Consider the following 16,893-nt stretch of genomic DNA (forward strand, 5'->3'; position numbering starts at 1 on the left):
CATAACCATATGCCAACAAAGTGAATCTCAATCCTTGCCCCACACCATCTAAAGAACTTAACTCAAAATGTATCATCAACCAAAATGTACAGCAGAAACTTCTAAAAGAAAACATAAGAGAAAACCTACTGACCTTCACTTTGGTCAAGATTTATTAAATAAATAATCTTTGGTGAAGATTTATTAAATAGGACACAAAGAGCAGGAACTTTTGAGGAAGGAATTCAGTGAATAGGAACTCATCAAGATTTAGAACATTTGTTCCTCAAAATTTAAGGAAAAGGCAAAGCATAAACTGGGAGAAAATATTTGCAAAACATACATACCCAAAAAAGGACTTGTACTCCATGCTATAAAGAAGTCCTGGTGACTTCCCTGGTGGTTCAGTGACTAAGACTCCATGTTCCCAATGCAGGGGACCCTGGTTTGACCCCTAGTTGGGGAACTAAGATACTGCAAACTGCAACTAAGCCTGTGAGTCAAAGCTACTGAGCCCACACACTGTAGAGAAGCCCGCACTACAATGAAGACACGGTGCAGCCAAAAATAAAATAATAATAAAATAATTTATTAAAAGTGATTTTGGAGTCTACTCTTTATACCATCTCTCTGGTATCAAATTGATTGCTTATATAACTTGCCAGTTGCATCAAAAAAGACTGTACTGCTGCTAAGTCACTTCAGTCATGTCCGACTCTGTGCGACCCCACAGACTTGCAATTTTTAATCTTAGCATTAAGAACAAAGTTTTAAAAAATCTGCAACTTATGTCACAAAGGCTAACATAATCAGTTCAGTTCAGTTCAGTCACTCAGTTGTGTCTGACTCTTTGCAACCCCATGGACTGCAGCATACTTGTCCATCACCAACTCCCAGGGCTTGCTCAAACTCATGTCCATTGAGTCGGTGATGCCATCCAACTATCTCATCCTCTGTTGTCCCCTTCTCCTGCCTTCTATCTTTCCCAGCATCAGGGTCTTTTCCAGTGAGTCAGTTCTTCACATCAGGTGGCCAAAGTATTGGAGTTTCAGCTTCAGCATCAGTCCTTCCAATGAATATTCAGGACTGATTTCCTTTAGGATGGACTGGTTTGTTCTCCTTGCAGTCCAAGGGACTCTCAAGAGTCTTCTCTAACACCACAGTTCAAAAGCATCAATTCTTTGGTGCTCAGTTTTCTTTACAGTCTAACTCTATAGTGCTTCTAAAATGAGAGGGAAGAGACCAACAACCAGGTTCACAGAAAAGTCAGTGAAAGTGGCTCTTAATCATATGAAGAGACATTCAACCTCACCCCCAAGAAAGATGCAAAAGGAAATTACACCAAGATGCTATTTCTTGCTTGTCAGATTGCCAAAATACCAAATATTTGAAGACATTGTTTGTTCACAAGGAAACCTCACCAGCAGAACTGCAAGATCCTATAACCCTGTGGAAGGGAACTGGGCAACACACAGAAAAACAGATACAAATGCCCATCTCTAGGAATCTATCCTAAAATTAAATTGGCAAAACTGAAAAGACCTATCTAAAGCTACTTATTACAGCACTAATTTTAATGGCAACAGGCGCCCAGTAATAGCAGACTGGCTGAATACACTGACAGCACATTCGCAAGGGAGGTGAAGGCAGCTGCATAAAGGAGAAAGGGATGTGCCCAGACACTGCCAAGGAGAGGTGGCTGGACACTGACAGGAAAATGCCAAAATGTGGGGCCAGTGGGAAAAAACTACTGTTCTCTGGCGTTCACTCAGATTTTTTGAAATGGAGCCAGAAACCATAGCGTTGCTAAATGGCTACCGACAGGGTAGCGCGGTAAGAGACTGGTGGGAACAGGGAGGGAAGCAACCTTCTGAATGTACTTTCTTTTGTATACTGGACTTTGAAACCATATAGGGTTTCAGTTCAGTTCAGTTGCTCAGTCGTATCCGACTCTTTGAGACCCCATGAACCACAGCACACCAGGCCTTCCTGTGCATCACCAACTCCCGGAGTCCCCCCAAACCCATGTCCATTGAGTCAGTGATGCCATCCAACCATCTCATCCTCTGTCATCCCCTTCTCCTCCTGCCCTCAATCTTTCCCACCATCAGGGCCTTTTCCAACAAGTCAGCTCTTCGCATCAGGTGGCCAAAGTATTGGAGTTTCAGCTTCAGCATCAGTCCTACCAATGAACACCCAGGACTGATCTTTAGGATGGACTGGTTGGATCTCCTTGCAGTCCAAGGGACTCTCAAGAGTCTTCTCCAACACCACAGTTCAAAAGCATCAATTCTTCCATGTTCAGCTTTCTTTATAGTCCAACTCTCACGCCTATACATGACCACTGGAAAAACCATAGCCTTGACTAGACGGAGCTTTGTTGGCAAGGTAATGTCTCTGCTTTTTAATATGCTCTCTAGGTTGGTCGTAACTTTCCTCCTAAGTTTAGATAATCATAAAACAAAGTTGTATCAAAATGTTAAAAATGTAACTTTAAAAAGCAAACAAGTGAAATAGTAGAGTTAAGGTCATATCCCATATGGGATATATCTTAACAGCAAGAACTGCAAAACAAATCTAGACTATTTTCAATAATCATAGTGTTAATAATATTGACATTGTTATTCTGACATCATTACATATAACTAATAAATGTGTTTATATAATTACAACCCAGGATTTTAAATACAGGAAAAAAACTGCCTCCATCTGGACCTGGGGATGAGCCACGGGACACTGTAAGTAGCAGTGGTGCCCACCTGGACCTTTAATGGCCCATAGCACCTCTGGACACTCTGATTCACATATTGATTCTGTGTACCACCTGCTTTCCCCGCTCACAGGTAAAGCCTATGAGAAAGGGACTTATTGGGAATGTTGCTTATTTTACCTACTCATGTAGCCTCACCACTTAGAACACTGCCTAGCATGCAACAGGCACTCAATAAATACCATGCCTGTGAAGAGTGGCAGAGCTGGACACACACACAAAAGCTAGTTGTTGAATTGCTTAAAAAAAAAAAAGCAAAATGTTAGTTGCTGAAACTAAGCAAAAGACATGCAGGTATTTCATTGTAATATACCTTCAATCTTTATGAATGAACGTTTTTAAAATAAGTTGTTGTTCAGTCCCTAAGTCGTGTCCAGCTCTTTGCAACCCCATGGACCGCAGCCAGGCTTCCCTGTCCTTCACTATCTCCCAGAGTTTGCTCAAAGTCATATCCACCGAGTCAGTGATGTCATGCAAACATCTCATCCTGTTGCCTCCTCCCCTTGCCCTCAGTCTTTCCCAGCATCAGGGTCTTTTCTAATGAGTTGGCTCTTTGCATCAGGTGGCCAAAGTACTGGCGTTTCTTTATCCGTCCTTCCAATGAATATTCAGGATTGATTTCCCGTAGGATGACAGGTTTAACTTCCTCGCTATCCAAGAGGCTCTCAAGAGGTCCCCAGTACCACAGCTCAAAAGGATCAATTTTCCAGCGCTCAGCCCTTCTTTATGGTCCAAATCTCACATCTGTACACGACTACTGGAAAAGTCACAGCTTTGACTATACAAACCTTTGTCGGCAAAGTGATGTCCCTGCTTTTAAATACACGATCTAGGGGACTTCCCTGGTGGTTCAGTGGCTAGGACTCTGTGCTTCCAATGCAGGGGGCCCGGGTTCAAACCCTGGTCAGGAAACAAGATCCCATGTGCTGTAACTAAGACCTCATGCAGTCAAATAAATAAATAAATATATATATTTTTAAAAAAAAAAATAAATAAATACACGATCTAGGTTTGTCATAGCTTCCCCCCGCCCCCCGCCAAGGAGCAAGCATCTTTTAATTTCATGGCTGTGGTGTTCCAGTGATTTTGGAGGCTAACATAACTCAGCAGTGGAAAAACCACAGCTTTGATTATATGAACCTTGAAATAGTTGGGAAGAGAAAAAGAAAGCAGGGTGTGCTGAAAAGATCCTAGAAGCATCAGTTCTCTGCCGGGACCAATGTTGCTGGGCTCAGGCTCCTCATTGTTAAAAGGTAAACTGAGGCATATCAGAATTTGTGAAGAGCTTATGTGAGCAGACAGAGAATGGAATAGTGGTTAGGAGCGCTCTGCCAGCAGGAGTTATATTAATTTTTATAGACGGAAAAGCAAAGCAAGGGCTTTGACAGGCCACGACTTAAGCCATCAACTTAACTGGAAAGTCTAGCTGGGGGCTACCAAGGCAGCAGAGCCACCCCCAGCCTAATGGCCTCCTCGTTTAATTATGTTAACACCGGCAACTGGCCCAAACCATCCAGGATGGTCCAAAAGTAGGGCCAAATCGGACAACCTGGGTCCTGAGCGTCAGTCTCTTGGCAGAGAGGACCCTGCTTCACCGGGGTGTGTGTGGCAGACGAGTTTCCTTTGGGAAGCTGACCTCACCTTCCCCGAGTGGAAACCCTGCCCCCGACGTCGGGGCCCGCTATCCACAGAATTACTGCCACATCCTCCCCCCACTTCCAGCCTCGGGCCTCTCCCCAGACCACCTTTCCTGCCCAAAAGTCGGGGCACCAGCTCGGCCTGGCCGGTCCTCCCAGCCAACGAGCCACCTGGAACGACTCCTTGGGGTAGTCAGCGGGTGCAGGCAAGCAGCAGAGACAGCCACCTCTTCCTCCTGACCCCGCTGGTCCAGCCCTGCCTAAGTGCGCAAACACGTGTAGGGGGACAGGGAGGAGGTCGCCGCCACACACGACCACCACCAACAGCCAGCGCCAGGCCTCGCCTCGGCAGGCGTGACATCTAGAGGCAACCGGGCGAGGATCGGCCCGACTAGGGCTCGGGCTGTACCCGCAGGGCCGGAGGTACGAGGTACCCGCAGAAGCTTCCGCGAGGCCGCCGGATGTGCATCCTGTAGGAGACCCGGACGCGGCGTGGCCTATCTAGGCGCGGTGGAGGTTGTGTCTCTCGGTGGCTCTAGCGAGTGCGTCAGTCGGGAGAAAGGCGCAGGGCCGGGAGGGCGGGGAGGGCGGGGAGGGCGGGGAGGGCGGGGCCCAAGGCGGACTGGGAAGTGTCGCGTCCTAGGAGTGGCGGCCTGGGAGGCGTGGGCGTGGCCCTTGGGGGCGTAGCGCCCTTCGATTGGCGGATACGCAGACGGGGCGGGGCGCCCCCTTTGTCTGAGTGCGGTGCGGGCGGGCGCCCCTGCGGGTGAGGCAGCTGCGGGGACGGTGAGTCCGGGCGCGGGCGGCACTCGCACCCTCTACCCGGGCGCTGGGGTGGGGGGCCAGGACCCTCCACGCGATCGGGCGCTGCCTGCGAGTGCCCCTTGCCTTTCCCTGCCCACTCCGAGCCCCTACCCCGCTCTCGTCGCCCCCGGGCCCATCCCCGCTCCCGCGAACGGCGAACCCTACGTCGCCGGTATTCGCGGCCCCCAGAGCTCCGGCCTCGCGCGGGGTCCGGGTGCAGGCCGGGGGCGCGAACACTCATTCCACTGGGATCGCCGTCGGCATCTCTCCGGGGAGAGTACTTCGTCCCGAGTCCACTCCCGCCTCCATTTTTATCGAGGCTCGTCTCGGTTATTTGTGAAAGCCCCTTTCGTGAGCGCGAGCAGCCATTCCCGGGGTCCTCGGGCGCCTGCCCAGCGCGACGCTTCAGGACTGGGAAGCCGGACCCTCGGTGTGCGCTGCCTGGCGTTTCCGTTCTGATCAGATTGGTTCTTAAACGGGTGTATCGAAGACTTTCTTCTCAGACTATCATCTGACTCCGGTTGTGATGTTTTGTTCTAAGATGGAAGATTTCGAGTGTTCAGTGGTTAAATATTTACCCTAGAGGCTTTTGGCTTTGTGCTGTGTCTTAAAGGGCTTCCCCTACTCCAAGTTTAGTTCTGAAATAAACTCGTTTTCTCTGGTACTTGTGAAACGTTGGCTCCATCTGGAATCATTTTGGTGTGGCGAAAGTTGGAAATCCAGCTTCAGTGTTTTCCCTAAACCCTGGTATTTCTGACACTACCTACTGAATAACTCATTTCTCGGTTGATTTGGAAAACCACCTTTGTCCAGTGTTAAATTCTCCCAAATCTTGGGCCCATTTCTGGCATTTGTGTTGTTTTAATGTGCGGAGGTTTTGATTTTCATGCAGATCTGTGGGTCTCTGCTCCCCAGAGTTTATTCAGGTTCTTTTTATCATTAATTTTAAAATTTAGCTCTTTTTCATTCATTAGCTGTGTGCTTTCAGTATATGATATGAAATGATCTCATTTAATTTCTGCTTTTTTTTAGAGCTCAGTTACAGCTCAGTTTTATTCAGCAAATAAAGGATAGTACACCCTTGAGGCTTGAGGGCAGGCTGCATGAGGGAGGCTCCTCCTCCTCAGAGGAGAGGCTAATTTCTGCTTTTGCTTAGCTTTCTGGGAGATTGGTTGAGCTTTGTGCAAAGGATTAGTTTTAGACCTGTTGTCTGGGTGAGGTTACTGGAACATCTTCCCCAGGAAAAATGCCTGGCCTGTCTTGTTTGTTTATAGATATGGCCCTACTCTGCCCTTTCTCCTCCAGGCCTGCGTGGCTCTCCACATTAGGACTTTGTGGATACAGGGGGCAACAGTAACATATTTCTAAGGTTTACTTTAACCTTGTTTCTTGCTATCTGTGACTAGAACTGTTTTCCCTGAATATTTTCTGACTCCGTGTTGCTGCTGTGTAGAAAAGCTACCTGTGTGGATACATGTCTGTGATCATTTTCCTCTGAAGCATGCAGGGTTGTGGTTTGGGCTTACAGGTGGATCAGAACTGCCTCTTTGGAAGGTGCTTCCAGCCTGGAGGGCCAGGCTTCGAGCAGATGAAGAAAGAGAAGTGGGTCTTCCAGCTGGAAAACCTTGGGGTGAGGATGGTGAGGAAGAGTGCAGAGACCCTGGAGCTGTTCGGCCCAGACCAGGGACTGCGAGATGGTGCCTGTCATGCCTGTCACTGTTGGCGGGGTCTTTGGGAGGAAGATCTTCAGCAGTTTCAGCAAGAGCTAGAAGTTACTAAAGCTTAGCTTACAGAACAAAATAACTATAACGTTGAATCCTAAGCTCTCTCATCTCTGCAGCCCCGTTTTCAGTTCCTGTCCCTTGGTCACCGCCCAAGCCAAAACTCACTTGGAAGAGTGTCTCACTGCAGTGTAATCACTGCTGCAGAGAACGTTGGCCTGCTCTGCTTTGGTTTGGGTTATTCTCTGGGGCGTGGGTGGATGGGTCGCTGTTGTGGGCACCCCTTGGGCGGGTGCTTTTTGTACTTGTTTCTGCGTTGGGGGTGGCATGGCTTCCCTGGGCAGCTCCTCAGAGCCAGTTTGACCCTCCATGGTGTTAATTCCGGCTTCAGGGACCATCTGAACAGGACTTGACCTGCTCACCTGTTCTCCCTTCCTCCCTGAACTCCTGTTGCCTTGAGCTATGGGCCCTGAGTAAAAGCCTGCTTCAGTGCCTGGGTGGCTCTGTTGTCATCCCTGCGGTGTCAGTTAGCAGCCTGCAGTGTTTTTTGCATGTCTTTTCATTCCACGCGCACTTGTTCTAGGAGACCCAGACTTTATCTACCAAAGTCCAAGTAAATAAAAATGAAAAACTAGTTAGTTCCACCTTTACATTTGTTTTCTTTCTCTTTTATCAGAATATAGAGTCTTATTCCATTTGGGCTGCTATAACAGAGCACCAGAGACTGGGCAGCCTGTAAAACAGCAAACGTCATTTCTCACAGTGTGGAGGCCAGACATCTGAGGTCGGGATCAGCAGGATCCAGGAGCCCTCATCCTGCCTGCAGACATTGTGTCCTCACGTAGAGGGAGGGGTCTCTTATCAAGGGGACTCCATTCTCAGGACCTGAGCACCCCTCCCCGCCCCCGCCCCACATTGAGCCTTAGGTCATTTGGAGGCATAGACATTCAGAGCAGAGCAACAGGCATACTTTATGATATACTGTTTTCCTTTGGTACTTAGAGATCATCCTGGGCAGAGCTCTTACGCTTTCTGTTTTCATGCTTCTCTGGAATTCACTGGGTGGGAATCTTGTCCCCTTCTCTGCCCCTCCGTGCCTCTCCGTGGCCGGGGGGTTTGAGTTAATCTCATCAGATGCTCTCTTTAACCTCGCCGTCCTCCTGAGGCCCTCAGAGGAACTGTGTCATCTCAGTCTGGTGTGTCTACTGCTGTGGATAGGGGCTCACATCCCCTCGTGGTCCTGGGGTCATTGTTTGTGCAACAGGAGCATCATGAACACCTCCTGCATATCCTATGCTTTTGCTGACCTGTCTGGCCATCTGGTACAGCCTGAATCTTGGTCTTCGTGGTGTGGGACTGGTGTGTGGAAGGACTGGTGGATTTGGCGGTGGCACCATCCTGGTGCTGTTCCGAAACCACACAGTTCATGTGGTGTTCGAACTCACAAGCTGAGCCTCGAACCCACTGTCTCTTAACTGAAACCACACACCTTTGCTCAGGACTTACTGAAGGTTCTGTGTGTCTCAGTGCAGAAGGAATTCACAGTGATAGGTGACAAAGTGATAGGTGAGAAGTGGATTTATTTAGAGAGATACACATTCCTTAGACAGAATGGTGTCTGTCTCAAAAGGCCCTGAAATGTAAGGTGGTTAGTTTCTATGGGCTGTGTAGTTTCATAGGGTGCTGAATAGAAGGATTAATCTAGCCATTTCAGGGAGGGCCAGGGGCTTCCAGGAATTCAGGAATTGGGCCACTGCCCACTTTTCTGCCTTTCTGGTCGTCTGGCCTGGGAGCTGTGGGGTCTGTGGGTGTGTTGTCATTTAGCAGATGTATCGCAGTGAGCACATAATGAGGCTCAACCTCCACTGGAAGGCGAGCCTTCTGCCATCTTCAGCGGCCTAATTGGTTCTAACCAGTTTTTGTCTCATCTTTAAAGGTTGTGCTCAGTCCCCTTCCCTTCTGGTTTCAAGTCCATCCGAGGAAGGCGTGCGTTGCCCAGAGGTATGTCTACTGCACCTAAATACGCCAGGTGACTTTCTCACCTGAGAGAGAGCTAGCAGATACTCCGCTTCCCCACTGCTGCTGGAGTAGGTGCTTCTCCGGCACTTGTTGCTGTTCTGAAGGGTGGAGTGTGGCGTCATTTCTCCTGTAACTTCATACACTTGTTCAGCCATCCTTGAGCCACTGGCTGTTCCGCTGGGACTGGCAGGGGGTGTGAGAACGATGAGGCAGAGGCCCCCAAGGTGGGTCGGGACCGGTCTCAGTGAGAGGGTGACGGCTGAGCGCCAGCTGAGGGGCACGAGGCACCCGGCTGCGGGGAGGGGCGCTCAGAGCAGGGCTCTCAGCAGCCTCAGGAGCGGAGGTGGGGCTTGGAGCCGAGGAGGGGCTCTGCGTCCCGTGGGGGCGGGGCAGGACTGTGCTGCTACTGGAGGGCGGGTCCAGTGGGCGTGAGAGGGTGAGCCGGAGGGCGACTTCCGGATCTGGATCAGTGCAGGTGCCAGACCAGGGGCAGACCAGGCCTGGGTAGGGAGGGGGTGGGGGTTGGGGCTGGATGTTAAGTATCTGAGGTGCTCTAGGACACCCATGAGGAGATGGCCAGCTGGAGGGGATGGGGGTTGCCAGCTTAGCGCACCAACAGGAGCTCTGCACTCCACTGGACGTTCAGGCCTGTGGGGCCGAAGCAGCTCAGGTCACAGACATGGGCTCAGGCAGGAGCCTGCCTGGCTGGAGGTCTCAGGCTGAATGATCCAGCAGCTCCTAGATTAGCTGTGCTGGCTGCCAGCACCCACGGGGAGCCTGCAAACGGGTGCTTATTGTTAGATTCTGCCCAGGTGTGGTCAGGTCATCGTGAAAATGACTGTCTACCTCCTCTGGGTTCCCAGAGGACCAGAGCTGCATGGTTCAGGGAGGCAGTATCTCATGCTGGTGAGGGTGGACAGGGGCCCCGTGGTGACTGACTTGATGGAGACTGGGGTTACGCATCGCTGACAGCAGACAAGGATTTGGTCATATGGAGGTCAGAGGAGACCCTGACAGGGGCCACTTGGGGTGGAGGGGACGGAGACCACCTGAGGGAGTGGCCAGATACGGCCATATGGAGGATGACCGTCCATGAGAGATGGTGAGTGTGGGCAGCCCATGAAGGGTTGGGGGAGCGGTACTGCTCTTCTAGTGGGTGTGGGCACTGGAGTAGCCACAGGAGGCAGCGGCTCCCCCACCGTCGGTTCTGAGAGCTGGCAAGGTGGGACCAGCCTTGTTGTTTCCAGTTCTTCATGCCTGGTGGCACCCTCATGCCTCTTTGTCCAACATCAGTGTTTGAGATGAATTCTGAGCTAACTTTATTCACTCCTTTCATTTTTCCCAGGTGATGGGTCTGCTGGGCTTGTATCCTGCTGTCTGTCAGGGTGGGTGTGGCACACACCTTAGCAGTGCTTGTCCCAGTGTCCCCAGAGCCTGCCCAGCCCCAGGCCCCCTGCCAGGTGCTCAGACTGAGTCTCTGGGTCACTCTGGATGCTCCACCAGAACCAGGCCCTCACTAGAGCCGCCGGGCAGGACCAGGCATGCCCAGGGCATCAGTGGGCCCACGGGAGGGTTGTGGTCCCCACACCACAAGTGCAGCCTCTCCTCATGGGGGTTGTTTCTGGAGGCAGTCAGGCCTGGTGTTCCCCACTCCCCGTGATGCACTGACCCAGCCCTGTGTGTGTACTGCCGGCCATGCCTGGTAAGCTGGGCAGTCCAATGGCCCTTGGGGCGCATGGCATCCCCAGGCATCTTGGGTGGGACCATCCTGGGCCCCTCATATGCTCCTTCCTCTTCCTCAGCCCCACTCGCTCCTCTGACACCATCTCCCTCAGACGTTCCATGGACCAGATGATGGCGGCGGCCCGGCTCCTGCCGCCACCAGTGGTGCCTCAGGTGAGTAGCCCCAAGGCCTTTGCAGCGCCCCTGCCATCCTCACATCCTCCCACTCCCAGGGCCCTGGTGACATCCTGAGCATCATTGCATTTTGAACACTGTGGCCCCTTTCTGTCGCCCCCTGTCCAGGGGCGCGTCCCCACACCCCACACTGCTTGCACCCTCCTTGTCTGGGACAGGGACTCTGAGTCCAACTTGCAGGCCCCCCTGTTGTTCCAGGCCAAGGTGACCTTCGAGGATGTGGCCGTGTTCCTCTCCCAGGACGAGTGGGACCGCCTGGGCCCCGCCCAGCGTGGCCTCTACCGACACGTGATGATGGAGACCTATGGGAATGTGGTCTCCGTGGGTAAGGCCCCCTGCAGGCCTTGGGTGGGGCGAGGTGAGGGTGCTTGTGGATATTGTATAAACGAAAGGACTTCCCTCCCCATGAGCAGGAATTCCAGGATCCAAGCCCGAGGTGATCTCCCAGCTGGAGCGAGGAGAGGAGCCGTGGGTCCTGGACAAGCAGGGCAATGAGCAGCTCAGGGGCTGGGGCATCAGCCGCTCAGGTGAGCTCGGGGTGGCCTCTGTGCACTGAGGGTGGTGTACCTGCAGGTGCTCCTGGGGTCTGACCTGGCAGGGACCCCTGCGGGTGAGTGGGCAGCAGGCAGAGGCCCAGGGCAGGGAGGTATGTGCAGCCGGGTGTGGGTTGGGTGCCTTGAGGCAAGGTGAGCACATGTGGCTTCCAGGCCCCTGACAGGTCCCTGCTCTGAATGGACATCAGAGGTTGAGGGACATGGGCTACTGACTCTTAGTGTGGCTAGAGCTGTTCACGGTGAATCAAAGGAGCCCACCATCCACAGCTGTCCTGGGGGTTCCATCTGAAATTTGGCAAGACCAGACACAATAGCACAAGTAAAGCTGTAAGAATTGGAAAGAAAGAGGAAGAGCATTGCTTGTAGTTCATGATATTGTCTATATGTGAGAAGATTGATCAGGACCTCCTTTGTGGCCTGGTGACTGGGAATCCACCTGCCAGTGCAGGGGTCACAGGTTTGATCCCTGGTCCGAGAAGACCCCACGTGCTGTGGGACAGCTAAGCCCATGTGACACAGCCACTGAGTCTACGCTTTAGAGCCCGGGAGCCAGAACTACTTAGCCCACGAGCCACAAGTGCTAGAGCTTGCCTGCCTAGAGCCCGTGCTGTGCAGCAAGGGAAGCCACCCCAGTAAGAAGCCTGCATATCACAACTCGAGAGTAACCCTCAGTCACTGCAGCTAGAGAAAAGCTGTCACCGCAATGAAGACCCAGCACAGCCAAAAATAAAATAAATAAAATTATATTAAAAAAAAATGCAAACAAGAACATGTTGACCTCCTAGGCACAGACCCCTGCAGATGCTTCAGGCAGAGTCTGTCTTGGGAGTGCCTTTCCTGGTGTAGGGACTGCTTGGTTTTGGAGCCTGCTATTTTTCAGGGGCTCTCGTTGGGGTTTGAGGAAGTCCGTTGCACAGCACCTGTCCTAAGTTCTGAATAAATTCAACAGTGACGCTTACATCTCAGTAATACTGTTACCACCAAAAAAAGGGAAAATTGATGGGGCTTGAAAATATCCATGTTACAGAAAAAGCAAAATTCAGTGAATGTGGCCAGTTGCCATTCAGTATGCTTCCTAATAAGAAACCCCAGAGAGACCCTAACCCCCCAGAATCACGTAGGGAGGGCTTCTGGGTCTTGGCCATGAAGCAGAACGTGGGTCCCCTGGACTGTGAAGGTCCAGCTCTCTCCCACTGGCTAAGCCTCCCCCCAGGTGTGCCCCCCTCAGGTCTTCCTCTGCCCGCTGGGCTTCTTGCTCTAGGACATCCCTCAAGGACCATTTTAACACTGTCCCCAGCCAGGCCTTGTGGGAACTGGAGGAAGCAGCAGAGGCGTTGCTGAGATGGGCCTGGAGGACTGCCTCTGTCCCGTCCCCGTCCCCTGCTGTCACGGCCCTGCCCGCCCGTCGAGTATCCTGGATGAGCATCGTCCTGAGTAGCCAGTCCTGGGACAGTCCTGTTTTCTGGTGACGTCTTGTCAATTCAGTGGCTCTGTCTTCAAGATTTAAAATCTGTCATCCTCAGCATACCCTGCTCCACCCACTCCACCTGCAGTGCCCCTGACCTGAGTGTGGAAACACCCCCGCCTTCTTGGCCATCCTCACTGCCACCTGCAAGCCCCATCTTGTTCCCCAGGTGGAGTCTGCAGGACGGGCTCTCAGGAGCTTGCGCTTTGCTCCAGCAGCCCCCTCCCTGCCCCGCACCGTAATAGGTGTAGTCCTGCCTCAGTTCCACCTCTCATGGCCTCTGGACCCTCCAGGGAGGGCAGGGTTGGGGCTGTGACCACGTGTGCCCCTCACAGGCTCTCGAATTGGACCTGGCCCTTCTCCAGCCACACTGTCAGGTGGACACTTTCCTGTTTGTCACCTGCTGGTGACTTCCGGCCTGGGGCACTCAAGGGCCGCCCTGTAGCGGTGAAGCACCTGCAGGGTGGAATGTACTCTGCAGTCTCAGAGGGGGTGAACACACTCCCTTTGGTTTTGGTTTTGTTTCAGGATGTGAGCACAAGGATCAGGACCAGAACACAGACTCCAGCCTGAGGCCGCTCACTTCAGAGGAGATATCAATGATTCTGAGGAAAACGCCTGCCGAGTGGAGTGATCCAGGAAGTTACGAATCTGAGCAGAGTTTCTGTCTGAGTCCCAGCCCTGCCCGCCCCCCTGAAGGCCAGGCCGTGAGTCCCAGCGTGCCGGTCACCCAGCGCCCGGCTGTTCCTGGCGGGGAGAGGCCCTACCGGTGCGTGGAGTGTGGGAAGTGCTTTGGGCGGAGCTCCCACCTGCTGCAGCACCAGAGGACGCACACTGGGGAGAGGCCCTATGTGTGCGGTGTGTGTGGCAAGGCCTTCAGCCAGAGCTCAGTGCTCAGCAAGCACAAGAGGATCCACACGGGCGAGAAGCCCTACGCGTGCCATGAATGTGGAAAGGCCTTTCGAGTGAGTTCGGATCTCGCTCAGCATCACAAGATACACACAGGGGAGAAACCTCACGAGTGTCTCGAGTGCCGCAAGGCCTTCACGCAGCTCTCACACCTCCTGCAGCACCAGCGCATCCACACTGGCGAGCGGCCCTACGTGTGCGGTGTGTGTGGCAAGGCCTTCAACCACAGCACCGTGCTGCGCAGCCACCGGCGGGTGCACACGGGCGAGAAGCCACATGAGTGTGCAGAGTGTGGCCGCGCCTTCAGCGTGAAGAGGACCCTGCTCCAGCACCAGCGGGTGCACACCGGGGAGAAGCCCTACGCTTGCGGCGAGTGTGGCCGCGCCTTCAGCGACCGCTCCGTCCTCATCCAGCACCACAGCGTGCACACTGGCGAGAAGCCGTACGAGTGTGCTGAGTGCGGCAAAGCCTTCCGGCACCGCTCCACCCTCCTGAACCACGAGCGCATCCACACGGAGGAGAAGCCCTACGGCTGCTACGCCTGCGGCAAGGCCTTCGTGCAGCACTCCCACCTGACCCAGCACCAGCGGGTCCACACCGGGGAGAAGCCCTACGTGTGCAGCGAGTGCGGCCACGCCTTCAGTGCCCGCAGGTCCCTGGTCCAGCACCAGCGGGTCCACACCGGCGAGCGGCCCTTCCGCTGCGCACAGTGTGGCAAGGCCTTCAGCTTGAAGGCCACGCTGATTGTGCACCTGAGGACCCACACGGGCGAGAGGCCTTACGAGTGCAGCCGTTGCGGCAAGGCCTTCAGCCAGTACTCGGTGCTTGTACAGCACCAGCGCATCCACACAGGCGAGAGGCCTTACGAGTGTGGGGAGTGCGGCCGCGCCTTCAACCAGCACGGCCACCTCATCCAGCACCAGAAGGTGCACAGGAAGCTGTGACCTTGCCTGCACCTGAAGCCACACTTGGGAACTCGGGCTGCCAGCCCTGGGAAGCCTCCAGTCCGGGCGAAGCCCCTGCCAGTGACACCCAGTGTCACCCAGGAACTCACGGGCAGCACTGAAGCGTCTCTGGAAGAACTTCAGAGGACGCCTCCTTTGCTTCTCTCACCGTCTTGAAGTTACGTCGCAGAGTAGTCTCACAATGGTAGTGAGTTTTGGTAAGGACAGCTACGATTCATTAATGTTAGTTTGTTAGAAATGAGAAACTAAAGGAAGTTTCAGCATAAGGACCACTGTCCCAGCAAAACTTCCTCACACTCCAAATAAAGGTTTTTTTTCTTAGAATATTATATGCCTTTCCTGGAGAAGGAAATGGCAACCCACTCCAGTACTCTTGACTAGAAAATTCCATGGATGGAGGAGCCTGGTGGGCTATAGTCCCTGGGGTTGCAAAGAGTCAGACAGGACTGAGTGACTTTTCACTTTCACTCTCACTTCCTAAATACAATGGTGGTTCTGATTATTGCACTTAAAACTTGGTTATTGGACTATATTTTCAGTATTCTGTTAAAGTACTGTGTAGATAAAATGATATTAAAAAATATTGTTACCAAGTGTCATCATATAATATTGGCTGAAAATCCTAACTGTGGAACTACTTCTTTTCTATGAAAATGGTCTAAAGCTTAATTAGTGAGAAATGATATAAATTTAGAAAACCCTTCATCTGGTCCTTTAATTTTATTTAAGATCAGAAGGGATGTCCTAACTTATTAGTGAAAATTCAACTCAAAAATGGATCTTTTCCCCAAAACCTTTGCAGATTCACAGGATGTCTTAGGCTTCTGGGCCCATGTGGGCTTAGGAGGTGACTTTGTACTCAGAGCCCAGACCTCACAGCTGCTGTACCACCTGGGTGCCTCTTTTTTACACAGTATGATGTTTCCCAGAAATGTTACTAAAAAGTCTTTGGCACACACTTCTAAAACAAAATTCTCAAATAGCTTTTTGTTTACTAATATTTCTATTCCTATGATGAAGGGTTTTCTTCATTTTTTACTTCTGGTTCCAAGAGTCTAGTATCCGTTGTCATATACTGCGATAAATCTAGTTTATTCATAAGTTTTGTTTTTTGGCCAAGCAATGCAGCATGTGGGATCTTAGTTCCTTGACCAGGGATCGAGGCTGTGTCCCCTGCACTGGGAACCCTGAGTCTTAACCACTGGACCACCAAAAGCCCCTGTTCATTATTTTTAAGAATTTTTTTTCCCTTGATGTTGAGAGCATTATCACCTCAGGAAAAATTAAGCAATAGAGTGTTGATCCTGAAGTCCACAGCAGTCACTGGTGAAGATGAAAGCGTCCCTTAGAGCTAGTCACAGTGTTCATGCTTCTTGCTGATATTTTTAGAATAGGTAAAAAGTATAAATTGTAAACAGTTCATAAAATTATGATAAGCTGCAGAATAATAAAAGGCAAAAATTACTTTTTAAAGTTTAAAATATAAATTTAAAAGTTTATAATTAAAGGTAAATCAAAATAACTGAAAGGAGATTCTAGAAATAGTTAAAATTATCATAAAGGAGCTTTTAAACAAAGTTTAGACAATAATTAGACTAAGAAAAAACTGAAAAGCTTACAGTTTGTTACAGACTTATCAGTAAGTAAATGGTGCAACAAGTAAAATGATACAGTTTGGTTAAAATTGGTAAATTTGGTGACAAGATGAAAGTTCTAGAGTAATTCTCTGAGAAGGGTGGGCATGGCGTAGCCTTTGTGGATACAGGAGCTGCAGCCCAGAATGGTCTGTGGTCCGAGTTCCCAAGCCCGTGTTTCCCAAGCCTTGTGTGTATGTCACCTGGGGGTGGTGTGCAGAGACAGTGATGCACTTGGGCTGTCTTCTTTCCTCTGCTGACTGCAGGTATTTGATGTGCAGAGGGAAATCACAAAAGAACCTGAGCCCTGGTACAGGCCAGAGATTCCGTGCATCGTGGTGGCCAGTAAAATCAACGGTGAGGCTACCCCTGCATCTAAGTTCAGTTCAGTCTCTCAGTCGTGTCCAGCTCTTTGGAACCTCATGGACTGCAGCTCGCCAGGCTTCCCTGTCCATTGCCAGCTCCTGGAGCTTGCTCAAACTCACGTCCATCGAGTTGGTGATGCCATCCAACCATCTC

General features: G+C 51.5%; 1 protein-coding gene and 1 non-coding gene across 4 annotated transcripts; both read left to right on the forward strand.

Moving 5' to 3' along the window:
• Positions 1-3,588: 3,588 nt before the first annotated feature.
• Positions 3,589-3,661, forward strand: TRNAG-UCC. The gene has a single exon. It is a non-coding gene; the product is annotated as a tRNA-Gly (tRNA).
• Positions 3,662-5,093: 1,432 nt separating this feature from the next.
• On the forward strand, positions 5,094-15,544 carry ZNF250 (zinc finger protein 250). Of its 3 annotated transcripts, XM_043483617.1 has the most exons (7): positions 5,133-5,172; positions 8,848-8,912; positions 10,276-10,315; positions 10,733-10,826; positions 11,046-11,172; positions 11,261-11,374; positions 13,395-15,544. In XM_043483617.1, the coding sequence occupies exons 4-7, from the start codon at positions 10,773-10,775 to the stop codon at positions 14,717-14,719; spliced, it is 1,620 nt and encodes a 539-aa protein (XP_043339552.1). In that variant the 5' UTR covers positions 5,133-5,172; positions 8,848-8,912; positions 10,276-10,315; positions 10,733-10,772; the 3' UTR covers positions 14,720-15,544. The 3 variants fall into 3 exon arrangements, with proteins under 3 accessions (XP_043339551.1, XP_043339552.1, XP_043339550.1); XM_043483616.1 differs by lacking the exon at positions 10,276-10,315 and having other exon boundaries at positions 5,094-5,172; XM_043483615.1 differs by lacking the exons at positions 5,133-5,172; positions 8,848-8,912 and adding an exon at positions 8,924-10,032.
• The last annotated feature ends 1,349 nt before the right edge of the window (positions 15,545-16,893 follow it).

Source organism: Cervus canadensis, chromosome 12 (assembly GCF_019320065.1).
Source record: "Cervus canadensis isolate Bull #8, Minnesota chromosome 12, ASM1932006v1, whole genome shotgun sequence".
In the NCBI taxonomy this organism is placed as follows: domain Eukaryota; kingdom Metazoa; phylum Chordata; class Mammalia; order Artiodactyla; family Cervidae; genus Cervus; species Cervus canadensis.